General features: G+C 45.5%; 1 protein-coding gene across 1 annotated transcript; it reads left to right on the top strand.

Moving 5' to 3' along the window:
• On the top strand, positions 1-27,814 carry CKAP2L (cytoskeleton associated protein 2 like). Its single transcript, XM_065399462.1, has 9 exons — positions 1-87; positions 6,058-6,124; positions 11,735-11,801; positions 14,782-16,088; positions 18,271-18,472; positions 20,886-21,041; positions 22,093-22,156; positions 26,786-26,981; positions 27,598-27,814. Exons 1-9 carry the CDS (start codon positions 57-59, stop codon positions 27,812-27,814), a joined length of 2,307 nt encoding a protein of 768 aa, XP_065255534.1. The 5' UTR covers positions 1-56.
• Positions 27,815-27,970: the final 156 nt, after the last annotated feature.

Raw genomic sequence — 27,970 nt, 5'->3', positions numbered from 1 at the left:
AGGCCGGGACAGGCAGGGCCGCTTTGCTGGGCTCCGGCGGAGAACTTGAGGGCGCCATGGAGCGGGCGCGGGCCACGGCCGCCCAAGGTGAGTGCGGGGTGGGACCCCCCCCCCCCCGGCTGGGGGTGCGGGCTCGGAGGTGGGGCTGGGTTGGGGGCTCCGGGCCGGGGGCGAGGTAGGAAGGAGCCCCACCTTCCTCAGGGTCCTGCGCGGCGCAGGCGGCCCTCTCGTCGCCGGGGTGTTGTGCTCCCGACCCCCATCCCCTGTGCGGGGAGCGGGACGGGGGCAGTGGGGGGCGGGGTTAGGGGCTGGGTGGGGGGACGCAGCTTCCCTTGGTGTGTATAGGACGGGGGCTCAAACTCAAATGACCATGAGGGCTAGTTCATTGGCCCAAGGGCCGCATTTACTGACACCCCCTCCCCCTCGCTGCCCCAACTCCACCCCTTCCATGAGGCCCCGCCTCTTCCCACCCCTTCCCTGCCCCCATTCCAACCCCTTCCCTGAAATTCCCACCCCAACTCTGCCCCCGGGGGGGAGTTGGGGTGAGGGGTGCAGGAGGGGATCAGGGGGCTCAGGGCAGGAGGTTGAGGTGCAGGAGGGGTGTGGAGTGTGGTGGGGGTTCAGGGCAGGGGGTTGGGGTGCAGCAGGGAGCTCAGGGCAGGGGGCTGGGGTGCGGCAGGGGGCTGGGGTGCAGCAGGGGGGCAGGGTGCCGTAGGGGTTTCAGGGCAGGGGGCTCAGGGCAGGGGGTTTGCCTGTAGGAGGCGTTCGGGGGGCGGGCTCTGGCCCGACCCGCAGCGGGGGCAGGGCAAGCTCCCTGCCTGCCCTGCCCCCGCGCTGGGAAGCTGCCGAAACCTGGGGAACGAGGGAGGCAGGAAGCCTGCCCTGCCCCTGGTGCGCATCGGTCCGGAGCCGCTCTAGGTAAACGCTGGGGGAGGGCAGGGGGGCCGCGAGGAGCTCGCGGGCCACAGAAAATAACCCTGCGGGCCGTGTGTTTGAGACCCCTGGTATAGGAGATGCTGCAGCACACTACTGTACCCCTTTCTGAAGTTTGATTTGTCTTGTGTACCCCCAAATTTTACCTCACTTAAAAACTACTTGTTTACAAAATCACACAAAAAATATAAAGCTGTCACAGCCACACTATTACTGAAAAATTGCTGACTTTCTCATTTTTACCATATAATTATAAAATAAATCAATTGGAATATAAATATTTTACTTACATTTCAGTCTATAGAATATAGAGCAATATGAATAAGACATTGTCTATATGAAATTTTAGTTTGTACTAGGGATGTAGGAGGTTAACTGATAAGTTTGATGCTTATTGGTTTCTGTTAATGGTTAAACTCTGGTTGCTTGGGGCTGCTGGCCCCACCTGCCCAGGGTCCCTCTGGGCTGCCAGCCCTGCTGCTGCCCTGCATCCTGGTGCACCCGGGGTCTCTCCGGGCTACAGGACCCCGGGCATGGGGCTAGCAGCTGGGACGCCTAGTTCCCTGGGTAAACTTAACCATGTAACTGATAGAATTTTAATCGGTTACACGGTTATTGTTTTTACACGTTACATACATCCCTAGTTTGTACTGACTTTGCTAGTGTTTTTTATGAAGCCTGTTGTAAAACTAAGCTAATAGCTAGATGAGTTGATGTACTCCCTAGAAGACCTCAATGTATCCCCATTGGGTACACGTACCCCTGGTTGAGAACCACTGCTCTAGTCTAATGCCTCATTCTGTTTCTGCCTTGAATTCCCTTTATGCCAAAGGCCTGAGCACTAAACTGTTGTTGTTGTTTTTTGTTTTTGTTTTTTTGCAATAAAAGCATTTGTGTGTGCTGTGCGGGACTGTAATACCTTCCCCTATATTCACAGTCAGGCACCCAAACTGCTGCACTAGGGCATTCTTTCCAGAATGGTGTTGCCTCTTTATTTTATGGGGCTCAAATTAAGGGCGTCTCTGTTTCCTTGTGTTTTGCCCCATCTGTCTGTCTGTATCATCTGTTGTCTCTAGTCTTATCGTAGGTTGTAAATTCTTTGGGTCAGGGATTATCTTTTTAGTTCTATTTGTACAGCACTTGGCACAACAGGATACTGGGGGTTCCTAGGCACTATGGTAATACAAATGGAAATAGCTATATACTTCAACGACCAACATCTTTGGGCTGGCCTACACTAGAAAATTAGATTGTCCCAGCTACATCGCTGAGGGGTGTTTAAAAATCCGCACCATGAACGATGTAGTTAAACTGACCCAAGTTTCTGTGTAGATAGTGCTAGATGGTGTAGACCACCTCTTATAGAGCTGGATTACCCACACCAATGGGGGAACCTCTCCCATCGACGTAGGTAGTCTCTACACTGAAGCACTACAATGGTGCAGTTGCAGTGCCGTGGCTGTGCTGCTGTTGCATTTCAAGTGTAGACAAGGCGCCCTTACTTTCCATGTGCAGAGTTTCAGAGCATACTGGAGAGCCACACCTCTACATTTAATTTGGGGAGCGTCCACAGTAGCTTTTACAAATGTGTTAACTACCTTGAGTCAAGAGACAAAAAGTCTAGTGAAGACAGAACTTATGCGTTACTAGAGCAGTGGTTCTCAACTCTTGTTCCCATTAGCAACATGGGAAGAGCAAGGTGGTTATGACTCCATGACACATGTTCATAGCTCCCAGGCTGCAAGCCTTTGTTCTAGAATTTCATAGGCCTGATCTAGAGTAGGGGTATGTCTACACTACAGCAGCACAGCTGTAGCATAGACACTTACTAGAGTGACGGAAGGGGGTTTTCTGTCATTGTAGTAAATCCACCCATTTGAGAGGCAATAGTAGGTTAAGTTGACCTAACAAGGTCGTACAGGGTGTGAAATTTTTCACCACCCTGAACAATTTAGCTAGGTCAACTTAGTTTTAGGTATAGACTAGGCCTAGGATTTTGAAGGGGTTATCTGGGTTGCTTCCATTGGTCAGGCTAGTAAGTGTGAGTGAGAGGAGGAGGAAGAGAACTTCTTTTCCTAAATAAAGCATTGGCTATTTTGGTCATGAATGACACCAGTTGCTCATGGCTCCTTTTTGCTAGCCAGGAAGGGTGTGGGGCAAATTCACAGGTCTTGGATCTGGACACCCTGATGGAGTCTTGTATTACTTAATGAGTGAATGTACTGAACTCGGGAATACAGGTGAGCTGTTTGTTAGCAAGTATAGGCAGGGTGGATCCAGAGAAGCCTTCCCAAATATGTTTGATCTTTTCAGTGAGGTACGATGGTAATTCTTTGCAGAGCTTGGTGCTGGGTTCTGTTATGAAGTGGTTGCCACCCTGGATAGCTCCTTGGGGTGAGATTTGGCAGTTTGAGTGGAGGCTGATAGGAAGGTTCTCTTTGCCTGAAATATCGCTTGTATAGGCTGGAAGAAAGTCTTTGTTCCAAACTTTCTCAGCCTTTGTTTTCCTCCATCAATGCGCAAGTTTCTGACCATCTCTCTTCATTTGGTGCAAGGTGTCAGGAAAACCAAGGAGATCTGTGTGGGTGATGAGAAGTGTGGGGCTGTTTGGGGACCAGTGTGTCAGTGGTTGAGGCTAGCGTATAACATGGGAGCTAACACTTTCCAAATCCTAATCTAGACCAAACCATAGAGTTTGTCTTGACTAGGATTTAAACAGTTCTAAAAATCCAGTGCGTACAAGGCAGTGTATTCTTTTAATGTGCTAGATGGTAGAGTTGAAACCTTGGGGTGAGCTACATTGAGATCAAGGTGTTAATCTGTGTAAATACTAGGGAAAAGGTTGAAATTATATCAGGGCTAGTGAAGTATTCTTTGTAGTTCAATAGTCCTCACTGAGGTTTGTCTAAAGAGTTTGAAATTAAGCGTTAGCCTACAAAGAAGAGAAAATTGTGCTCTTTTTGGTTAGTTTGTATAAATAAAGGTTAGGAGTTGTATATTTTTTCTGGTTGTCTTTTTAATGTTAGACATATCAGGTCTTGTCTAGCCCATTTTTAGTAGAGGACTCTTGGTTACTAGAGAGTTAGTGACTTAAGAAGATGAAAATTAAATAACTGAGGGAGAAGAAATTTTAGGCAAGACTCACTGTGACGCTTTGTACCTTGGGGTAACACCAAGCACCCCCATGTTCATCCTTGTAAAATGATTGTGCGGTATCTAATGCAAAGTTTGTCATGTCGGGTGTCTTCGGAAGGCTCATGATGCACTGAGCATTGTTATAGTGATGTTACAGTAATTGTTGTGATAGTAATGTTATAGGTTATAATCTCATGTATATAGTTATGAGGATGAAAATGTGTCTTCATGGCTTAAAATAAGCCGGGGCAAAAACTCTCCAAGAGCAGAGAGACAGTTCACACCTCATCAGGGCATGTATGGGACAAACCCAGCCCAGCCACACAGGAACAAAGGACGCTGGTCTAGGCAGCAACAAAAGGATCTGTTGGACTCTTGAGTGAGTCACCCCCCCCCCCCTTCCTTTGGTCAGTTTGGGACTGTGATGTGGTAATGCTCACCTGACTCTGAAGGGATGGGGGCAAAGCCAAGAGGGAAGAAAGGACATGATAAAAGGGAGAGACATTTGCCATGCTTTCTCTCTCTCCCACCTACATGTACAGACACCACACAAAACAACTGAAGCGCTGATCAAAGAGGAGAGCCTGGCTGAAGGGCAACTAGCCAGGCTGTGGTGAGAAGCATCTAAGTTTGTAAGGGTACTGGAAGTGTTAAGATCAGCTTAGAATGCGTTTTGCTTTTATTTCATTTGACCAAATCTGACTTGTTATGCTTAGATTTTAAATGATTATAAGTCAGTCTTTCATAGTTAATAAATTTGTTTGTTTATTCTACCTGAAGCAGTACATTTGGTTTGAAGTGTGTTAGAGACTCCCTTTGGGATAACAAGCCTGGTACATATCAATTTCTTTGTTAAATTGACGAACTCATATAAGCTTGCAGCATCCATGGGGCATAACTGGACACTGCAAGACGGAAGTTCCTAAGGTTGTGTCTGGGACCAGGGATATTGGCTAGTGTCATTCGATTGCACAATTCAGGCAGCAGCTTACATGCCAGAGGCTGTGCATGAACAGCCTAGGAGTGGGGGTTCTCACAGCAGAGCAGGGTAAGACTGGCTCCCCGAGTCAAGGATTGGAGTGACCTAGCAGATCACCGGTCTGGATAACACCAGAGGGAAACGTCACTTGCTTTGGGGGGGGGAGCATCTTTATTAACTCATTTTATTTAACATGTTTATTATGCTAGTGCCTAGGGGCCAACCTCATTGTGCTAGGCACTGTACAAACAGTCATAGAAGGTTTCTGCCCCCAAAAGCTTACAATCTAAATAGATAGGACAGACACAAGATGCGGCAAGGGGTATAACACACAAGCAGAGTGAACTATGTGATGGCAGCAAACGTCATGTTAGGCTTTGTCTACACTAGCACTTTTGTTAGCAAAATTTTGTTGGTCAGGGGTATGAAAAAAAACACCCCCCTGGCTGACATAAGTTTCACCGACAAAAGCGTTGGGATGGACAGCGCTATGTTGGAGGGAGAGTGTCTCCTGCCGACATAGCTACTGCCACTCATTGGGGGTGGTTTAATTAGAGCTGCTACACCGCAGACCTTTGCCTCTGTAAGGTCCGTAGTGTAGCCATAGCCTCAGTTCTCCTTTTTAGTTCAACCTTTGAAAGATTCAGCACAGCACCATCCTGCCCTGTACTCCCAAAATCACCCCAAACAAAACAAACCTTCATATGAAAGATGAGACCTTGCTTTGTTATGTCTTCTAGAACTCAAGTCTTACTTTCAGATGTTAGCTTTAATATTAACACCACAAACATGAACTAGTTTTATGGTGCATCGATTTCAGTGACATATTTCTAGGAATAGTGTCACCTAGTGCAGTCAGCAGAGAAGGGAGCCCAAGAGATTTGTTTTAGGGTAAAATAATTTAAATGTGAATTAAAACAAATCAGCCACTCTCATTAATATGTTAGAAATATTAAGTCCTATGGTTTTTTTAAAAATGTATATTGTACTTTACTGTGATTTCGTTGCAGAAGAACGGCAGAAGAAGCTTCAGGAGTATTTAGCAACCAAAGGAAAGCTGAAATGTCCAAATACAAAGTGAGTTTGAACAAATTTCTAATTGAATCCTGTCTTGCTTGCTAATACTTAACTTCAGAATTCTCAGTTAATGATTAGCTGAGAATTTCTGTTTCCCTGTGCTTAGCTGCCCCTATAATGACAAGAGGAACATATTTTAGTATCCTGGTTCTCAAGTTGTGGTCCCCACAGAGTTGCTGTCACAAAACAGAATCATCTCTTCTTAGTTATAGCCTCTTCAGGTATTTTTTGTGTCTTTTTGTCCAATTAAAGGGATATAGTTGACTCAAATTACACTGGTCAGAATATGTTGACTATAGTTAGACCTCAGATTACTGTAACTGAAAAATTAATCACCCTGTGTATTTGACAAAAAAATCTTATGCGTTGTCAGTTAGGCCCCAATCTTGGAGCAGGATTTCTGAGGACAGACTCTTATGCTCAAGGAAATCCTATTGGAGGACAGAGGCCTTGGTCAGTTTCCCTTGTTTCTGTGGGGGTCTCTCACAGAAAAACATTTCATTTTTAAAAAATGAGGTTGCAAAGCCACAAATTGGCAGATGGATTTGTGTGGGTGGGAGCAGATGTGGAACCTGAAATTGTTCTTAATTCACTTTTTTTTTTAATTGACTAGATTTCTAGTTGACTTTAAACTATATTCTGTGTAAGTGCTTTATCTGTCTTTAATTGAAGTTTGTAAATTGCACAATGATTGCATTTTGTGGCTGATACCAACATTAGAGAGGTAGTAAAAATATAGGAGAGCAGGGGAATTTGCAGGTGATATGGGGAGATTTGGTGCTAATAAATTTGAAGTCATGCTCCCAAGGAGAGGAAGCAAATAGCTCAGATAGTGTGAGGTGATAGAGGAGAGGCATTAGAGACTTTCTGATCTTGACTCTTTAATTCTGACCTAATATTCAGTTGACAAGTACTAATACTATGGCAAAGGCGAGCCCTCTTTTTAAAAAAACAAAACAAAAAAACTTCATATATGTTTGTGGGGTGATGAGGAATAAGGGCTGGGAGCCAGGGTTAGAAAACTGGCTCCCTCCCCTTCAAATAATGGCCAAATTGAATCCATATGTTGCCTGTGGTAGTGCAGGGCCTCAAGAGGGCTACATGGCTTGGCGGTTTCTAAAGGTCAGAAATACAGCTTAGTAGGGAGGGGAGAAAATCCATAATCTTTCAGTCACTTAGTCAGTGCACAGTTATGATCAGATATATATTCTCTATCTAGGCCCTTGTTTCTCACCATCCAAGTAGTATCTGAGCACCTTACTAAGCAAAACTTAATCTCTATAGAAATTCCTGTTGAGCTGCTAATCTTTATTAATATTGCACTGCAGTTTGTCATGCTGTCTGGAGTGGCTCCCGACTGGTGGTGTGTTCTATAATTAGATTTCACCAAGCCAGTAACAACTGTGAACTCCTGGATCACTATACGAGTCTTAGTATGGAGTCACAAACAGTCCCCTTAGAGCAGGAGTGGGGAACCTTTTTTCTATTGGGAGCCACTGACCCACAGAAAAATCAGTCGTGGGCCACACACAGACCTGTTGGGGGGGCGGGGCCCTCAGGGCTTCCCCCTAGGCTCCAGGGTGGGGCCAGAAATTAGGGGTTCAGGGAGCGGGCTGGGGTAGGGGATTGGGGTGCAGGCTCTGGGAGGGGTTGGGGTCTGGGAGAGGGCTCAGGGCTGGGGCAGGAGGTTCAGGGTGGGGATGCATTCTCTGGGAGTGGCTTGAGGTGCAGGGGGGGGTGAGGGGTGTGGGCTCCGGCTGGGCGCCGCTTACCTCAGGTGGCAGAGCAGTGGGCTCCCCTCCCTGCCCTAGCCCCGCGCCACTCCTGGAAGCGGCTATGATGTGGCCAGGCGGCTCTGTATGGTGCGGGCGGGGGTAGGCGCACATGGACTCGGAGCTTCCCTGATCACCCCTGCGCCTAGAAGGGACCGCAGGGACAGTTGCCCGACAGGCCTGGCATCCTAGCTTCCCCCTGCAGTGGGGCGAGCCAGCGCTCACAGTTCCAGCCCCATGGGGGGGCACCGAGGCTCAGGGCTTCCAGCCTGCAGCGCGGAGACTTGCTGCCGGCCAGATGAAATTAAGTAGGGGGCTGGATTTGCCCCGTGGGCTGGAGGTTCCACACCCAGGCCTTACAGTATGTCTACGTTGGCAAGTTTTTGCGCCAAAAGTTATACCACTTTTATTAAAGTGCTTTAAGTAAAAGCACTGTTACGTGTCCACACTAGCTCCTTGTGTCGCTGGAGCAGCTGTGGTAGCTATTCCACTATGCAACTGGCCGTAGGGTGCTTTGGGAAGGGTTTGCAATGCCTCATGGGGCAGGTACAGCCTCACATGATGTAGGTTTCTCAATCCCATTGCCAGCTGCTTTTCAACTGAAGTGTGGTGGGGAGAGTGTGTGATAGCGAGTGTGGGGGGCAGGGAGGAGACACAGTGTGTGTTGGGGGAGAGTGTCGGCATGCTGTCTCATAAATTCAAACAGCCACCGGAAGTAACCAGTCCTGAGACACTGGGAGGGGGAGACCCCAACCTCGGCCCCCACCTCCCTCCATGGCTCTGCACAGCACAGTCTCTCTCACTGTCACACACACGTGCCTGCCTGCCTGCCTGCCTGCCTCTGTTCCTATTGTGGGAGATAGCAAGAGCATTCCTCATTAATGATTTACTTTGTCTCAGAGCAGCACAGCAGCCCAGGCTGTCAGAACATCAGAAAGGAACTTTGAAAGGGGAGGGACGCATGCCTGCAGGGCTGCTGAGTTCAAAACAATGAGTAGAGTGGTCACTGCAGGCATTGTGGGACACTTCCGGAGGCCAATTGCAGTGATAAAAGCAATCAAGGCGTTCATACTGGCACTACAGCATTAAAGCCTCGGCGCAAAAAGCCTTATGACTATTGTCAGGGTGGTTTTATTACAGAGCTGCAACTAAGGAGTTTTGGCGCAAAAAGTGACTTGTCAGTGTGGATGCCACTGTTGTTTCAGCACAAAAAGCTGACTTTTAGCGCAAAAACTTGCAAGCGTAGACCAGGCCTTAGACTCTCTAGTGTATCTTGCCACCCAGACAATATTGGACTTTGTGATAAAATGGTTATTTACACCAAAAATTACATCACATTTAGGTTGCTTCCAGTCCCAAGAGACTAGTCACTTACCCTAAATCAACTGGTACTCTATATCATACACCCAAGACAACGCTGGTAGTCAATTCTATAGTAAACTAAGTTTTATTAGCTAAGAAAAGGAAATAAGAGTTATTGAGAGGTTAAAGCAGGTAAAATATATGGACAGATAAGTCACAGTTTGTAATTCCAAATGGTGGCAGTGATGTAATAAACTGCCAGTTTCCCAAATGTCTTTTCGGGGTAATCAGATTGTTTCTGGGGATTTCTGCTTTGCATCTGGTACACTTCCCTGTAATAGTTCAAACAATCCAGAGATGAAGGATCTTTCCTTGAATCCATACTTATAGCTTCTTCTCACAGAAAACAAGCTGACAGTGTCAGTACCCACATGGGCTTTTCCTTTGATGACAGAGAGCGAGGAATGTATTTTAGGTCTTTGACCTCAGTCATCTCACACAATGACCACTTGCTTTGAAATTAGTACTTTTTTGTTAAAGTTCTTCTTTTGCATTTCACAAGGTGTCCCTGTCCTTTGATGGGTTATTTTGTTACAGGGATATACACAATGTAAATGTTTGCTACTACGTTAGAACAGGATACAGATAAGTGAAAACAATGCAAGTAACGTCCCATTAGTTCTCATGAAGTTTAAACACCAAATACACTCTCATACTGTGATGGGTTCCCCGGGGTGCAGCCTGGAACTGGGGTACCACTGAGCCCTCTGGATTACCAACCTGGGCTCCCTCTCACACTGTGATGCTGTCACAAACTGCAAACCTCTGCACTTAACACATCATCAAGCGGCTGGTGCTCAGTGGTCACCCTTTCAAAATCTTCAGCAAGGCAGCTGTTCTTTAACAGAGAATATGTGCTGTGGTTTAAGCCGGTGGAGCTGAGGACCAAGTGGGGCTGCAAAGGACACATCACAGAGCCGCTAGCGAGTCATGATCACGTGAAGTGTTATTTTGATGGGCAGCTGAAATCCCAGGACATGGTGATGCTGAATCTGTACAAGCGCGTCTTCCCTAAATGGACTTATGACACGCATGTGCCAGAGCCGGTACCGTGGGTGAGAAACAAACAGCAGCTCCCAGTGCAGGAGTGGAGATGGAATAACCCTCCAGGCTTAGCATGGCTGCTGTGGTTCGCACCTCCTGCATCCCACATGCGTGCTTGGCTGTTCCAATCCTCGTGAGAAATAGGGAGAACTGCCCTGGACTTGTTAGTGCTGTGCCTTTCCTGGGGTTTGTGTCCAGCATTCACGCTGGCTGCTGCAGCATTAGATTTGGCTCACAACTGCCTATGCCCTGGCTTCCAATGTCAGTTTATTTCAATGGTAAATATATCTTCACTTCAATTAAAAAAAAAAATCATAGGCAGGGACACACCCAGCTGTGATACATGAATGCTTTTGCTAACTACTCATGAACCAACAATAAAGAGGCTCCAGCCAATTCCCCACAGCTCCCCAGTCTAGGACCCCAGAACTGTACCGTCTTGCCCTGGTCAGAAGCCTGACCAGTGTACATTTATAACCCAGTCCACCCATTCCCTCAGTGTGGAGAGGACATGCACCAGCTCTTGTTCCTGAACAGATTTCCCAAGCACTTCGTGCCAAAACACACTGTTTTAAGTAAAATATAAGACAGATTTATTAACTACAGAAATATTTAAATCAAGCATTGTATCACCCTGATGGTATAGTTCGTTCATACACAGGGGGTGGGATTCCTCTTTTCAGCCTCGGACCGCCTCCCCAGTTCAGTCTTTGTTCTACAGATGTGTTTCCAGGTGTTGAGTTGTGAGGGGAGTGAGGACAAGCGATGATGTCACTTCCCCCTTTTATAGCTTCTTCCAGCTTGCTGGAAAGATCCTTTGCTATGATGTGAGGCAAGCAGTATCCATAGGTGCTATCTCTGAGAAGTCTCCATTGTATATGGTTCCTGGGACAGTCCTTGTGAGTATGTATTCCCTTTAATGGGCCATTAGCACACTTGGCTCCTCCATTGTTGTACCTGAAAGGCTGGATGTGGGTGTTTCCAACTTCACAACAGTTTTCAGTAACACACACTTAGCAAAACTCCATAACTCCACGAACAATGATAGCACATACAGTTCCACAGGATATTAATGTTCAACAGATTAAGACTTTTAAAATGATACCTTACAAGGAATGCTTTGTACAAAACATATAATCATATCACCATGGTAAATATGGAGGTGTCAGGGTGTTGCTTTAGGGTACAGAGCGTCACACATACATTTAACAATCACTTTGATCTATACTAATACACAAGTGAATTGACCTGGGGCTCTGGCATAAGCTGGCACCTGGTCTGCCAGTGTCACACAGTTAACTAACTGGTTTCTGCTATTAAAAAGCTTCTCAAAAACTACTAACACTAAAACTGCTTTTGAATTGTTGCCTAGTGTTTAATCCTTCATTCAACATCCTGTTTGGTACATTGATATTTTGTTTGATTTCTATAGACCCTATTTAAAGGACCGGACCAATCAGCCAAATCCACAGTTACCACGACTTTCTAAATCAGGGCCTGTAAGTAGAAAAGACCTTTCTCTTATGATGATCTAGTTTTGTACTCTATGCTGGAATCAGCCCAGGCATGGTTAGGGGCTCTGTAGAAACACATAATAAGAGCCACACCATCAGGGGCTTATTCACCTGCACATCTACCAATGTGATATATGCCAGCAATGCCCCTCTGCCATGTACATTGGTCAAACCGGACAGTCTCTATGCAAAAGAATAAATGGACACAAATCAGACATTAAGAATTGTAACATTCAAAAATCAGTAGGAGAGCACTTCAGTCTCCCTGGACACTCAATAACAGACTTAAAAGTGGCAATTCTTCAACAAAAAAACTTCAAAAACAGATTTCAATGAGAAACTGCAGAACTGGAATTAATTTGCGAACTGGACACCATCAAATTAGGCCTGAATAAAGACTGGGAGTGGCTGGGTCACTACAAAAAGTAATTTTCCCTCTGTTGTTACTCACACCTTCTTGTCAACTGTTGGGAAGGGGTGACGTCCATCTTGATTGAATTGGCCTCGTTAGCACTGACACCCCCCCTCCCCCTTGGTAAGGCAACTCCCATCTTTTCATGTGCTGTAATATATATATATATATATATATATATATATATATATATATATATATATACTGTATATACTTACTGTATTTTTCACTCCATGCATCTGATGAAGTGGGTTTTAGCCCACGAAAGCTTATGTCCAAATAAATGTGTTAGTCTCTAAGGTACCACAAGGACTCCCGGTTGTCTTTGCTGATACAGACTAACACGGCTACCACTCTGAAACCTGACACAATAAAATGGGTTCCTTGCCCTAAAGAGATTGGTGTCAATGGAGTGCTAGCTAGCTTGGCATAGGAGGCAATTAAATACAAATCTTTTATTACTAAATATATTAAAAATGCTGAAGACCTCTAGTCACTAAGCATTAAATGCAGACTTTGAAACATGCCAATATGCTTGATGTTTCAGCCACTACTAAAATAGTTATCTCTGGGGTGAAACACCAGCTGTCTACCAGGGTAGCAACGCTGCACAGAAGTTCAGAACTGAAAGTGTGTACTACATCCAAACCAAACTCAACCACCTTCAATTACTATTTTTAAATGTTTTTTGTTCTCCTTTGAGTGATTGTCAACATATATATTCCACTGTTGGTATGTGCATGCCTAGTGCACTTGAGATGGAGACTTTTGGTCAGCAGTACCCATTGGAATGGCTCATGTATGTATTGGGATAATACTCGTACAATGCATAAATCTCCAAGCTTTAAGAGCTACCCTGTTTGCAAGGCTCTTGTGCCTCTTAATGATGTTGCCACACTCAGTGCCTCATTTGCTTAGAAGATGGGCACATCACAGACTTCTCTAAGTGCACTCAAAAGTTGAGTCTCATCTCAGGATGCACCTTATGGAGAGGTCCATGCATGTTGCCTCTGATATTGAAAACTTCAGGACAGCTGTGTCCATTACTCTTTCATGTAGACAGCTACCACAGGGCCTCTGCGATTGAGAATGGGTGTGGAAAGAGGGCCCAAGTGATTGCAAACAAGAAGGTGGTAAGGTGATAGGGAAGGTGGTAAGGTGATAGGGAATAGCCAGCATGGATTTGTAAAGAACAAATCATGTAAAACCAATCTGATAGCTTTCTTTGATAGGATAACGAGTCTTGTGGATAAGGGAGAAGCTGTGGATGTGGTATACCTAGACTTTAGTAAGGCATTTGATACGGTCTCGCATGATATTCTTATCGATAAACTAGGTAAATACAATTTAGATAGGGCTACTATAAGGTGGGTGCATAACTGGCTGGATAACTGTACTCAGAGAGTTGTTATTAATGGTTTCCAATCCTGCTGGAAAGGCATAACGAGTGCGGTTCCGCAGGGGTCTGTTTTGGGACCGTCTCTGTTCAATATCTTCATTAATGACTTAGATATTGGCATAGAAAGTACGCTTATTAAGTTTGCAGATTATATCAAACTGGGAGGGATTACAACTGCTTTGGAGGACAGGGTCATAATTCAAAATGATCTAGACAAATTGGAGAAATGGTCTGAGGTAAACAGGATGAAGTTTAACAAAGACAAATGCAAAGTGCTCCACTTAGGAAGGAAAAATCAGTTTCACACATACAGAATGGGAAGAGACTGTCTAGGAAGGAGTACGGCAGAAAGGGATCTAGGGATTATAGTGGACCACAAGCTAAATGAGTCAACAGTGTGATGCTGTTGCAAAAAAAGCAAACGTGATTCTGGGATGTATTAACAGGTGTGTTGTGAGCAAGACACGAGAAGTCATTCTTCCGCTCTACTCTGCGCTGGTTAGGCCTCAACTGGAGTATTGTGTCCAGTATGGGCACCGCATTTCAAGAAAGATGTGGAGAAATTGGAGAGGGTCCAGAGAAGAGCAACAAGAATGATTAAAGGTCTTGAGAACATGACCTATGAAGGAAGGCTGAAAGAATTGGGTTTGTTTAGTTTGGAAAAGAGAAGACTGAGAGGGGGACATGATAGCAGTTTTCGGGTATCTAAAAGGGTGTCATGAGGAGGAGGGAGAAAACTTGTTCACCTTGTTCTCTAATGATAGAACAAGAAGCAATGGGCTTAAACTGCAGCAAGGGAGGTTTAGGTTGGACATTAGGAAAAAGTTCCTAACTGTCAGGGTGGTTAAACACTGGAATAAATTGCCTAGGGAGGTTGTGGAATCTCCATCTCTGGAGATATTTAAGAGTAGGTTAGATAAATGTCTATCAGGGATGGTCTAGACAGTATTTGGTCCTGCCATGAGGGCAGGGGACTGGACTCGATGACCTCTCGAGGTCCCTTCCAGTCCTAGTTTTCTTTTTCTTTTTCTTTTTTTGATTCTCTCTCTCAAATGTATATGAAGTATGAACTCCTGGTCTAATTTAGAATCTGGTGGTGGATTCTGTTCATTTCTCTTATTTTTAAGACTGATGTTTATCTTCTCTCTCCTCAGGTTGTCCAGCCCCAGAAGGATGTTCTCTCAAAAGTGTCCAAATGCATACCGAAGGATCATGCACCTGCTGTCAAAAACACAAGAAGTGCACGTCGTGCTCTTCAGCACAGGTCCTCAAATGCCCCTGGGTCCCAGAGGCCAAAGAGTATACCTCCCAACCTTCTGGGAAAGAGGACAGGGCCACCTGCCAACCTTCTACCAAACAAAAGCCATTGTGTGCAACTGAACAGAATGGCATCATCATCTACCTGTCATCAGTTAAATCAAATACAAGAGACTGTGAAATCTGAAAATCTGGGGTCAGTCACAGATCAAAGGGCTGTAATGTTGACCCAGACTGGAAATGATCCCCAGTGTGGGGAGCACCACTCAGTAACTGAGAATTTGCAAGAAATGGTAGACTGTGATAAAGTAAATCTTCCTAGTAAAACTGTTCTAGAATCTTCTGAGAACAGGACAGAGTCTGGACTGGACATCGGAGTACAATCTAGGACTGGTTTAAACAAGCCAGAGAGCAAAAGAGGTTTGGTTCACAGGCATTCCTTGGGCACAGCTCCAAGGAACAATGTGGGTCTGAAAGACAGAGTTACTGCCTGTCAGACCAGTAAGGAACTAATTTGGAATAAACTAGCAAAATCTCCACCTAGCTGTAAAGTCATGTGTCCTCAAAAACCCAGCAGCAAAGCCCGGGGGTCAGTGCCTCCTTACCAGATATTTACTGTTTCTAGTACTCGGCTATCCAAGAAATCAGGTTCAGAAAAACAGTGTCTACATCCCAGTGTTATGAGGCAAAACACAGTGAAATTACAGGCAGTTGGAATGCTTGGTCTTGCAAGACAGCCCACACAAAAGCAATATGTGAAGCACTCAAGAACATGTAAAACTCCTGGCGCTCTGGAAGTTGGAAGGTCCAAACAACAGGTTAGAGCTGGACAAGATCTGAAACTGACAAGGTCTCCCATAAATTCTCATGTCTCCAAGAGGCCCTCTGTGATGGAACTGAAAGCAAAATCAAAACCCATGTCAGAGAGACCCAATTCAAAAACAAGTGGCACAGCAAACTGGCAAATGAATGCAACAAAAGGGAAGCAGGGCATTAAAGACTTGAAGAAAGCTTCTCAGACTTGTGATACAAAATCCAAAAGCACTCTCCCCAGAAACTGTACTGCAAGCACATGCATGTCCAGAGACCAAGCCAGTGTTGGCATGCTTAGGAATATGAGAGAAACACCCAAGCGAGAGCTGTTAAGAGTGAAAGAGGTTCTGGGTAATCAGGATCCCAAGACCCCAGCTGCTGAGAATCGCAAGTAAGTAACTTCCTTTCTGGTTCTCTCCTCTTTTCCCTCCTGCCTGTAACCCTGAACATGGCAGCTAACCTGTTTCCTCACCCGTTCACCAAGACAAGTTGTCTTCCTGGAGAGACAGGAGGTAATGCCTCTTCAGAGTCAACCCACAGGAGATGAGCTCCTGCCTCATGGTGGCAAGGGCTCTGCTTTACCTTTCTGCTGCCTTCCTCTCCATGAGGGGGTCAAATGCCCTGGCTGGGCTTCTACCTCCTCCCTTACCCCACTGGTGCAGTAGCTGTGTCTAATTCAGCTACTGATACCTCTTGAAGGAAGTATCCCTTCAAGGGAAAGCTTGCTTATTGCTAAATTAAATACAGCCATCCTGAGGCAGAGTGAGATGCTCGAGGTTCACTTGTTCACCAGGATCCCAGTGTTCTTCCACCTCACAGATGGATGCTTCCCACCAGATTGCGTCCAAAATTTGGATATGTATTAAACTGCAGTATTCTGTCAGTACCCTTCTAAACAACGCTGTGAATAAGAGATAAGGGCTCAGTATTTCCCATCCAACAAGCAATATCTAAAACATATGCAGGAAATGCAGCTCTTTGAATTGTATTCAGTGCATTGTTTGATGTCATCTGCTGAAAGCAGGCTAGGGTAAATCCTATTGTCTGGGATATGGACAGATCCAGTCTGGGGAAGTGAAATGTTTATTACCTAGTGCCAAGTAGACATGCTGCTAAGCTGCACCAAGATATCTGTAACATTTCAATAGGTGTTCTATTCCTTCAAAAATAGTTTACCAGATCTATTCAGGACTATGTCAACCTGAAAGGAGATGGAATATCTTCTTAAATTGACTTGGAAGTTCTGTTAGTAATAGTCTGTCCTTTTTAGTAGTTTGGGGCTACTGAGGTGTTCTACATTCTGACTGGTATTAATGTCCAGAGACTGAAAAAACACATGGATGAGAAATAGATGAGATTTCTAAGGCATGAGTCTGCCTCACCATCCAGGTTACAATCAAGCTCTGGCCTGTTTCTGACCAGAACATTTGAAAGGTAAAGGACCTTACTTTTTCCCTCTGTCCTGCAGACTACACAAACAGGCTGCTTCAAAAAGCAATCATTTTGGGTGGTGGGCCCATTCTTTTACTAAAATCACTGCTCCTTGCCTCCAGAAAAACCCTACAACTTTGTTGCATATTGAATTACTCTCTCTCATCCTCATTTCAAGCTGCTGTCTGGGCTCCTTGGAAAGCACAGAATCTAAACCTTCTAATGTATTTGAAAGTACCTGAAAGATCTTCTGAATTAACACATTTGGTCCTGAATATAATAATTTTAAACTGGATGGGTTTGCTTAGAGCTGCCCATTAGTAGGGCCTAAAACTGCCAGGTCATCATATCTTCTAGTCTGAGCTTCAAAAATGTACCTGATCAAGAATGGAGACTGGGTCCTCCTGAAATTCAAGGGTAAGGAGAAGGGGAAGGGAGGCACTCTGGGCTCCTTTCTCCTCCCATCAGAGTGTTGTCTCTGGAACTCACTGGGTAGCTTCTTTCATATCAACCTGGCAAGTAGGTCTCTGCTAAACTTGGAGCTCTTCCTACCCTTTCTGCAATTCCCTTTCTCCTGTGCATATCTTACCCCTCCCCTCTACTTACCCCCAGCAAAAACAGTAAAGTGAAACTTGCTAGAATAGGGTCATTTTCACTTTGCAGTGGGCCTGAGAGTGCAATGAGATTGTGCTAATGATGCACTTTCGATAGAAGGGGATTGTAAATTCAGATGCAGCAAGATGGGTTCTCTGAAATTTCCCATAGCATAGGACAAGTGTTGAAGCGTATGGCTTTGGTTTAATGCTGAATCAGCAGAAGTCTGTATTCAAAATGTAGTAACTTATTTATAAATCAGTCAAGCACTGTAGCTATGGTCTGACTGGAAACGCCAGTGACCTCACCATATCATTGAGTAGGAAAGAAGAGGTGCAACTGACTCTTTAATTTTAAAAAAGAGGGTTCTTTCCTAGCCTTCAATAGATCTTGGAATGTTTGTCTTACTTATTATCTATTAGCTCTTTATGAGCAACACAGTGGACTCGACATATGACTAAAACAAAGATCAGAGCTGTAGCCCAGGGGATAGATTAGAACTTGTAATCTGATGTTGATGGCCTAACGATCTCTTTGCCCTTTGATAGGAAGCAACTGGAGCAGTGGTTGGCATCCAAAGGGAAATCGTATAAACGTCCACCCATGACACTGCCTGCTAAAAAGCCAACCAAGGAGATGATGAACCTGTCCTTCTGGAACGGCATGGAGAAGGAGGAGAAGAGAAAGCAGCTCTGCGTGACAGACAAGATCAATGGCATGTTGGCAGAGTGTCTGGAACTTGCTGAGAAGGTGAGGACCGAGCAGGAGTGGCTTTAACAACCTGCTCCTCTTAATGTGTTTTGGGAGACTGTTAGGCAGAGGTAGCTTGAGGCAACTCTAACTTGTAATACAGGGGCATGGTTTGTGAAGACTGCCTGCCCCAGCATGCAGCATTCTTTGTGCTCAGTGGCCTTACTGCTTGGATCTGGCCTGCCAGATGCTGCCACTGGATAACGGAATGGATCGCTTGATAGTTGCCCTGTTCTATTCATTCCCTGTGACGCATCTGGCATTGACCACTGTCGAAAGACAGGATACTGGGCTAGACGGACCATCAGTCTGGCCGTTCTTATAGTTCTTATCAAGCAAACCCATTCTGCAGTGCCTCTGTAGTCAAGATGAGGACCATTGCAATTTGCTCTTTGACACCTAAATTAGGTGTAGCCATCTGGGTTGGAGCAAACTGCCAGTACAGATCTAAGGCAAAATTGCAGTATCCATGATCTTGGAGGCAGTATTAGTGTCCATACTGAGCCAGTTTCTATCCTACCAATGAAATATTAATGTGATACTTAAGATTGGATGAAAATCTGTTGCTCAGCTTTCCTTGAAGGATTCCATAGCCCACTGCAGTAAGAGATATAATTGGGATACTGTGGAGATTTAAGTTACGCAGCAGAGCAGCACTGAAATCTGTGCTAAAATGGGAATTTTACATCATTAATAGATGACAAAATAATTGATATGAGTGTTACCCATGATTTAAAATATCTTGTCACAATTTTTTTCTTGCTGCTCACAGTGCATTTGGTCCCAGAAACTTCCAAGTCCAGCATCATACCTTAACTTGTGTCTAAAGTTGTACATTCTTGAAGAACCTTACTGTTGTTGAATTTCATTGCTGGAAATGCCAAGTGACTTTACATGATCTGTATAGGTATTTATATAGACCCCATTACATTTAGTTTTTGGGCTGATACTGTGGTATCATCGCAACACCCCTGGGATACATCTGTGACACTTTGGGGTTCAACCCAGACCAGGAAGAGATTGTGTCACTGCCTGCCCCGCAACCCTAGGTGCCTTAAATGTTATGCTGCTGTGGCTCACAGCTCTGACACCAACAGCCCACACACAATCGTGCAGGTCACATCCTGCCTTCCACCATCCAGTGACCAACATTCTCCCAGTCCCGAATTTCCCCAAAGCTGTCTCCCTGCAGTGTCCAGCCCTCTCCTGGAGCACTTGCAGCGGTTAAGTTTGTTGCTCCTTTTAAAGAGACAATACACTACAACTCATTAATTTAACTGGGATTTGACAGACATTTAAATCAAAGCACTGAACTGGTTTATAGTAAAAGTAAAACAAGTTTATTTAACAAAAGGACATAGGATTAAGTGATAGCAGGTATAAGGAATAAAGATAGAAAGGATTACAAACAAATGTAAAAATATGCTTTCTAATGACGTAAAATCTAATTTAACAAGCTACAGTCTTTGGTGAGGACTACCTTGAACGATCTTTCTTTTCCAGCAATGGTTGACTAGCTCTTACTCAGAATCCCCACAGAGTCCAAGGTGCTTGTTTTCCTTGCCTCCTCAGGTGAAGGATAACTTTAGGATTCTCTGCCCTTTTCTCTATAGTCCAGTAAACATTTGAAAAGTCTCTCTCTCAAACTTCAAGAGGCAGGAAGGTTTCCTGGGGGCACAGTCTCCATCCCCCGTGAGATTAAGTGATCACTTTTTCCTCCACTTGCTCTGCTGATGGCTTTGATTGCCTGGCATGCAAATATGCTTTTCTTTAAATAAATAAATTTGTTAGTCTCTAAGGTGCCACAAGTACTCCTGTTATTTTTGATGCTTTTCTTTGTCCTTTGTCACACCTTGCTTAATTTACATAGCAGACACATTCAAGCAGGCGGAACTGCATTCCTTTGTCTGGAAAATACCTGTTTATCAACTCCCCCATACCTGTCTGGTTTAAATACATTTTAATCATAATTCCAGCACATCTGTATAATCCTTTGTGGGTTGAGCATACATACAGCATTCAAGAATATTAATGATTAGTAAGTTGTTAGTTTTTTAATGACATATTACATGACACTTTTGGGGTATATATCCTGACAACAGTGTATTAGGTGTAGTGAGTATGTCAGACCTAATGAGTTGTTAACACACAGCTGTGAACCACCAATAGGCCTCTGTCACAACATTATCATCATTTTCCTGATGAGAAACTGAGGCACAGAGAAAGTGAATGATTTGCCCAAAGTCACCACAGTAAATATATGTCAGAACTGGGTATTTAACTGAGTTCCAGTCAGGTGCCTCAAATAGAAGACCATCCTTCCTCTCCTTGAGGGATGTTAACCGTTAACCTTGTCGGTGGTTTTCCTCCATTCTAACCTGCACTTCTCTTCCTGATATGGCTGTTTTTGCAGGGTTTTCCTTCAGAGGAGCTCTTCACCACACTGTCCAGTATCCCAGAGGCAGAGAAGTTTGCCAAGTTCTGGATCTGCAAGGCAAAGCTGCTGGCTCGTAATGGCACCATTGACATGACTGGGTTGTATGAAGCAGCGGTTTGTGCTGGTGCTGCGGTGAGTGATTGCTCCACAAACTTCTCATCGGAACTTCCTCTGAATTCGCAAATGTCCCAGCTAGTTCTGGTGGCCTCGACATCAGCAAACCTCATTCAGATATTTCCTGTCCCAGGAGGCTGGGGAAAACAGCGATGGTGACCCATCCTCTCCAATAAGCTAAACAAATTTTCTGGAGCTCAATAGCCAGATTTGGCTAGAGGGTGTGTGTTTGTGGCTAAACATATTAGTTGAATGTCTCTTTAAAGCTGCTTATATGGGGGTGAATAGACATACTGAAATGGCTACACTTCTAGCCCTAATTTTAGGTGAGGATGGTTGGTCAACTGTATAATCGTGTTCCTTTCTCCAAACACACAGGAGTTACTGAGACACCTGCTCCCCATCACAGTGTAGGAAGGAGGGCAATGTTAAGTTTTCCTTTCAACCAGAGTTTGGAAGTTGCCGTGGCTTGATGAAGGCAGCATAGTTTGGTGGGAGGGGCTGTGGGAGGAGTTATGGGCAGACTCTGCACAGCTGTCAATTTGCAGCCATAATATGTAGGTCTCTTATGCACTTGTACTATTTCTTGTCATATTCCATCTACTCAAGCCCAGCCCGTTTCCACCCTGTGTCCCTGCAGACCCTGGCTTGTAGTCCTCTCAGGAGCATGGGATGGTGGCAGTTAATCTTTATTTTAGAAAGTCTGACATTGAGGTGTGTGACAGGCTTCCCCAGAAGACAGGAACATACTGTGGACACCAGAACTGTAAGGACACAGACCAAGTGTGGAGGGGGTGGAATGTTTCTCTTCTTGCTGACAGCATCTAGCAATCCTCTGCTTGCTTGTTCAAGAACAGACTTCAGTCTGCTTACAAATATTTCCCCTCCTCTTTATCATTGATTCACCTTGGTTTGGCTGCCTGGTGTGGGGAGATGAGTTGTGATTTAATGGAATAGTGAGTTCCGAACACACTACACTCTTTGGGACCCAAAGTCTTGGTTCGGATACTCACATTTTCCTGAGTCAAGTGTGCTCTGACCTTAAAGTTCTCAATTGTTTTTCCTGCAGCCAATCCAGGAGCTGAGAGAAGTTGTTGTTGAGTTTTTGAAAAATACAGACAACGTATACCAAGGTAACATGTACTAAATGGAACTTAAGCCTTGACAAGGCTGAGCAAATGGTTAGCTGGGTGAAACTGGAAGAACGCATGAATGGGAAAAGGTCCTCTGAAGAGGGATGATGTTTCCTTAGGAGTGGAGGATAAGGGTCACCGCTTTCTGACCTGGGTGCCTAATTTTGGGCACCAAAGTGCTCTGACTTTCATAGGCACTGAGCAACCCCCCTACCCCCTGAAAGCCAGGCTAGCTTGTTAAGTCTTGAAAATGTAAGTCACATAGGCGCGGACTCCGTGGGTGCTCTATTGCCAGGGATCAGTAATTCCTAGGCAGCCCCACCCCCACCATCCAGTTAGTAGACAGCTGCTATGAGCTGTTCAACTTTTGTAGCTCCTGGGCTTGCTGCAGCAGAGGCTGACCCAACCCTGCTTCAGCCCTCAGTGGGGGGGGGGGCCCTCCTCCAGCAGCCTCAGGGAGCTGCTCCAGCCAGGGTTGGGGTGGGCGAGGGGGGAATGCAGGGCTCCCTCTGCTCAGCAGAAGCCCAGCCTGATCAGCAGCGGTGAGACCCTGCTCACCTGGGTCGCCCTGCCGCCTACCTAGATCTCCTGGGTAAGCTCCAGCTCCAACTGCAGGCAGCACTAGGTGAGTCCTGTTTCAGGCAGAGGGAGCCTGGCTGGAGTGGGGGTGCTGCAGTGTCAGGTGAGGGGGAGGGGAGTCCACCATGGGCACAGTTTGGGGGTGGGAGGGCCTGCAGAGTCACTGTCGCTGCCTTCCCCCATTTCTGCCAGTGCCGAGCTGCTCTGCTCTGCCTAGGTGGGGAAGTGTCTGTCCTCAGGGGTACCATTTGGGGGGGGAACTGTCCTGGCCCCCCCAGGATAGTAAAAATCTAGGGACAAATTTGTCTCTCTCATCCTCCCTTGCACCCATGCATTCTTTATCCAAAATACTCATTTGGCACTGAAGTTAAATAGGTGTTAACAAAATCAGACAAAACAGTTTTTCAAAATGTGATTTTAAAATCCCTTCCCCTCTCCTTTGCTCAATTTTCTGTCTTTTGACTCTTGTGAATGATATCATTTCACTAGTTCTCCTGGTATCATAGGCTTTGTCTGGACTAGCATTTGTCCTTCTTTTGTAATTGATTAGCATTTACAGTCAGATTGCCAATTGCTTGTTAAGTATCAGGACATGCCTCAGGCAAACCACAAAACTTTGTGCCCCAAAACAAACATTTGTGAGGAACCTCAGTTTTCAACACAATTAGCATTTGGGATCAATTAGCTCAAATTATAACAGGACCACCAACTCTAGTCTAGACAAAGCATGAGTCCCCTAGGCTAGGCAGGGCCTGGATCTTTAACATAAAAGGAGGCAACATAAAAGTATCTTCCCTCCCCAAAACAAACATGCAAACAACAAAAACCACCTAGGCCCCCAAATCTTCATGCCTTCTTTACACATCAGAAGAAAAACAAATGAAGGCACAGTCTCAGTTATTGCCCCTTTACAGATCACCCTTAAAAATGAAATTAGCCTTTGCAATCCTAATTCCCCAAATTCAGGGTAACTGCTGACTTTTTGTGGGGCTGAAAGACTGGATCTGGGTGTGAAAATTTCTCCCTTTCCACCGTTGCAAGTACATATAGAACAGAGTGCTGGGAGCACAACAGAATAGGTTAGGGTAAGAGAAAACTGATTCAGGGAAATTGGCCCTCAAAAAAAATCTTGTCTTTGAAAATTGCCACAGGGTTGGTTTAGTAGTCAAGATTTTTGAGGTTATGTAAGTGAGATACAGTCCCACTGAAATACTCATGTAACATCCAAATTTTACACTTCTTATAACTTCTGATTTTTTTTACACATACTTGGGGCTCAAACTATGGCTCTGATCCTGATATTACTCTCTCGGGATCAATTGTGGATAATTTCCACCACCCATTTCCATTTTGGGGAAGCAATAATTAAAAAGCTATTCAGGGACTGGGGTAGAATTTATGATGCAAATTTAGGTCATTTGATCAAGAGGTTCCCAATATATGTCCTTCCTCTGCATTATGAGCTTCTTTTTCAAAATACTCTAAATTCCACATGCACAATGAGATTATCCAGGTATGCCACAACAGGGGCAATGGTGCAAGTTTGGAATAATTTGGGTCAGGCGTTCCTCAGATACTGGCGTTTCCCCCTCTCCCTCCCCATAAGAAAACTTATAATATTCCAGTTGCTCTAAAACTGACATGCATAGTGAGATTATCTTGAACAATGGTATTCCACAACTGAAACTGAGGTAGAGGGGAACTCACCACCCAAAGCTATTGCGTTAGACTATTCATCTCTTTGGAGCATCCTAATTCATCTGAGCACACCCCACTGAATGGGCCATTCCACACATACAACAGTACTCCTGTACTGCAGAGGGCTGTGCAGAGCCCCTTCCTTTACACTAGCTCCCTGAAGTAGGGAAGCTCCTGGAGGTCCCTGCTATTCTTTTTGCTGCTTCCAGCTGGTGGATGTGCTCCTCACAGCCCATCAGTTACCATCCTTCTTTCTTCCCATGGCCCTTCCAGCCCTACCGGGGGAATGGTGGGGCCAGGAGGAGGGCAGAGCTGGTAGCAGATCATTCCCCTCCCATAGGTGCCCTCCAGTCATGCCCCCTCACTAACACCTCTTCCTCAAGAAACAAGGGAAATTAACTGCCCAAAAACATGGTTAATGCAGGTCTTGTTTACACTACAGTGCCTCTGCCAGTATAGCTATGCCAGCTAGACTCACCCCTGCTTAGTACCCTCTTCAACTCAAGAAATGTGTTTCAGATTCCTGCTGGCACTGCCAGTCTGACGTGCCTTCTCTGGCTTGTCAGATTGGGTTTATATCTGCTGGTGAACCACAGCGCCTCATTAGACTGCTTCCCAGGCTGGTGAACCAACTGTGGTTCATTAATTTTATATCGGTGTAGCTCCACTAATTTCATTGGGATTGCTCCTGATTTACATTGCTACAAGTGAGGAGAGAATCAGGCATAGGCACCAACTCCGTGGTGCTCCAGGGCTCAACACCCATGGAAAAAAATAGTGGGGGTGGTCAACATCTGCCAGCCACAGCTGTTCAGCTGGGCCACTGTTCGGCAGCTGCATGGGGCCTCAGGAGCGGGGGCAGGAAGAGTCGGAGTGGGGGTGGGACCTCGAGGGAGGGGGTGGAGTGGGGCAGGGCTTTGGGGTGGAGTGGAGGTGGAGCACCCACCAGGAAAAATAAGTCAATGCCTATGGAAGGTCATGCTATAGGCAAGGGGATAGAAACTAACAATACAGTCTGTTGAATACAATGCTCCCTTAAGTCTGACCATGCAACATGTACTTGCATATGGGGCTGGAATAGGCCCTATGTGGAAGGGTAAAGGATGCAAGATCAGGCGTTACAGGGCAGGACAGCAAAGATTTCAGCTTTTCTCCACCTATGGGCAGCAGAAAGGTATGCCTGGGAATCCTGGACTTGTACATTTAGTTTCCTGTGATCGTTAAGAGATGAAGTGCAGGTTTCTCAGTGCAAATGCAATGGGGGAGAGAAGCAGTGACGACCATTATCAAGAAGATAAGAAAAGATAATGCCTCTTGTCCCACCCCACCCTCAAGCCTCTGCTGGTCTTCTAATCAAACAGCCAGCCCCAGCAGTATATCTGGATCTAGGCACCCACTTTCTAATCTGTTCATCTTTCTGAGGGACATGAATGTGCTTAGTGCTCATAACTGAATGAGTCACTAACTGAAAATGCTCTGTAAAGGTGACTTGCCAAGGAAAAATAAATAGAGGTCTGTCTTTTTGCTGCTTTGAGATAAAGAAGGCCTCAGGTTTTTAAATATTTTTCATGCTTGTTTGTTATCTTAGTATTGGAACCACCAAACCTGTTTTTTCTGGAGGTCTCAGATGTGAGTTAAGAGCTTTCCAATCATGGGGCAGAGTTGCTAAATCTTAATAGAGAACTCTTTTCTCCCATTTGTTTTTAGGTTGTTTGGGTTAAATAGAGGTTACAGTTGGAATAAAATTCCATTTCCCCTCTCAGCTAATCAGCTGTCACTTCCTTGGTGTTTGCTGTAATACATCAATTTCTCCAAAGATCCATAGTGCTTTCCAGTGTAGAGAAGATACGTATTGTATAGATGTTATGGCCAGAAAGGGCCATTGTGATCCAGGCAGGAGATTATCACCCTTTGATTTCACTGTCAAGTCCAATAATTTGTGGTTGCATTACAAGATATCTCTGTAGGAAAAGATTTCCAATCTGGATTTAAAGACTCAAGTGCTGATGAATTTATCCCATCCCTTGGAAAGCAGTTCTGGGGGTTAATTTCCATCCCTGTTAAACGTGTGCTTTTTTTTCCAGGGTGAATTTTTCAAAAATCCGCTTCCTAGTATTTCTAAAAACAGAAAAACCTTCCTTAGCGGTGCCTCACTCCATCCCAGAGAAGGACCCACGGCCAGTTCTCTTCTTTTGCAAGTCACTGTTTGCTAGAACAGATTGAAAACCGGCTTCTTCCAAAGTGTTGCATTACCGTAACCCTGCTCGAGCTTGCAGCTTCCTTCCTTCCCTCTTTAAGCCAAGTTGCGGCCACAAAACTTGGAATTGACCTGCCCTTTTTCTTCCTCTCCAGGGGTCTCTGCACACCCTTCTGCTGAAGTCAGCTCTCATATAATGGAGGATGCAGCTGAAGAGCCGGTGCTTCAGGGGCCCAGAACTTCTTGCTCTGGCATGAGAGAGCAGGTTGTGGCAACTCCACAGTCCAGTTTAAGGTTCTTGACTAGCAAGCCAGTCTCCTTGGTCAAGTTACAAGTTGTCCCCGTGCCCAGGTAAGAACCTGTAATCTGCAGTTCAAGCTGCTCTTATCCCTGCTGTTGTATATTGTTCCTCACTTCCAGTGATCAAACCTTTCTACCTGTTGCCATCAGCCAGCATGTCACTAGCCAAGAGATCTGCCATGCTTCTGCCATCAGTGTGTGGGGTCATGGGGCGGGTGTTTGGCTTCTTGTCTTGCTCCTGAGCTTTGCAGAGTGTTGATCCTGCAGTGTCTTGATTATGGCTGCAACTACATCAGCCCTGAGGTCTGTCTTGCTTGTTTCTAGGTCAGCAAAATGTGGGGAAGACCTTAACAGGATGGTGGACAGGGGTGGGCAGAGTGGCCATCAGCACAATGAGCCCTGCAGAGCTGTGGTAGCCCTGACTAGTGATTTTTTTTAAGGGGGAGACTGATCTGAATGAAGCCTCAGTGAAGGGATCCATGTTGTAGCCTTTCAGATGGGCATGGGCCTTTCGTTGTGAGTAGGGGAAATCCTCCCCAAACCTCTCCTGCTTTATAGTGCTGTGTCTTTGTCCAGGGTCTACGTGTGGGAGACCAGACCAGGGCAATGGGACTCTTCAACCAGCCAAGCTTCTGCTAAGTGGCTCTTTCTCTTCTACTCTTTGCAGAATGAAGGGACTGTCTGATATGCAAGACTTGAAATTCTTAACCCCAGTGCGGCGTTCTCTGCGGATAGAGCATGCCATATCCCGTTACCCAGAGATGCTGAAGGAACATGACACCGTAGTGTCTTCCCTTGATGAAATAATGGCCATGGAGGATGTGAGCCAGGTTGTGTTTCGTAAAAATGAGGCCCTGCTGGAAGAGGAGGAGCTGGAGCTTTAGGCTGGTGGTGTTCACAAGCTTCATGGCCTTCTGTTATGGTTTCCTCTGCCCGGGGTGAAAGTAACTTAAAGGACTTACCGGTACTCCAGAGTCCTGCGGAGGGGGACACCCCCCTGCACCCCAATCAATGCTGACAGCATCCCCCCCACCCCATTG

This window comes from Emys orbicularis, chromosome 2 (genome assembly GCF_028017835.1).
Source record: "Emys orbicularis isolate rEmyOrb1 chromosome 2, rEmyOrb1.hap1, whole genome shotgun sequence".
In the NCBI taxonomy this organism is placed as follows: Eukaryota; Metazoa; Chordata; order Testudines; family Emydidae; genus Emys; species Emys orbicularis.
The sequence above is the reverse complement of the archived record's forward strand: the minus strand, read 5'-3'. Positions and strand labels throughout refer to the sequence as shown.

Coding starts and splice junctions, on each gene's coding strand:
- CKAP2L (XM_065399462.1), top strand. CDS start 57: ATGGAGCGGGCGCGGGCCACGGCCGCCCAAG. Junction 16,089..18,270: donor CCAGCTGCTGAGAATCGCAA/GTAAGTAACTTC, acceptor GCCCTTTGATAG/GAAGCAACTGGAGCAGTGGT. Junction 18,473..20,885: donor GTCTGGAACTTGCTGAGAAG/GTGAGGACCGAG, acceptor CTGTTTTTGCAG/GGTTTTCCTTCAGAGGAGCT.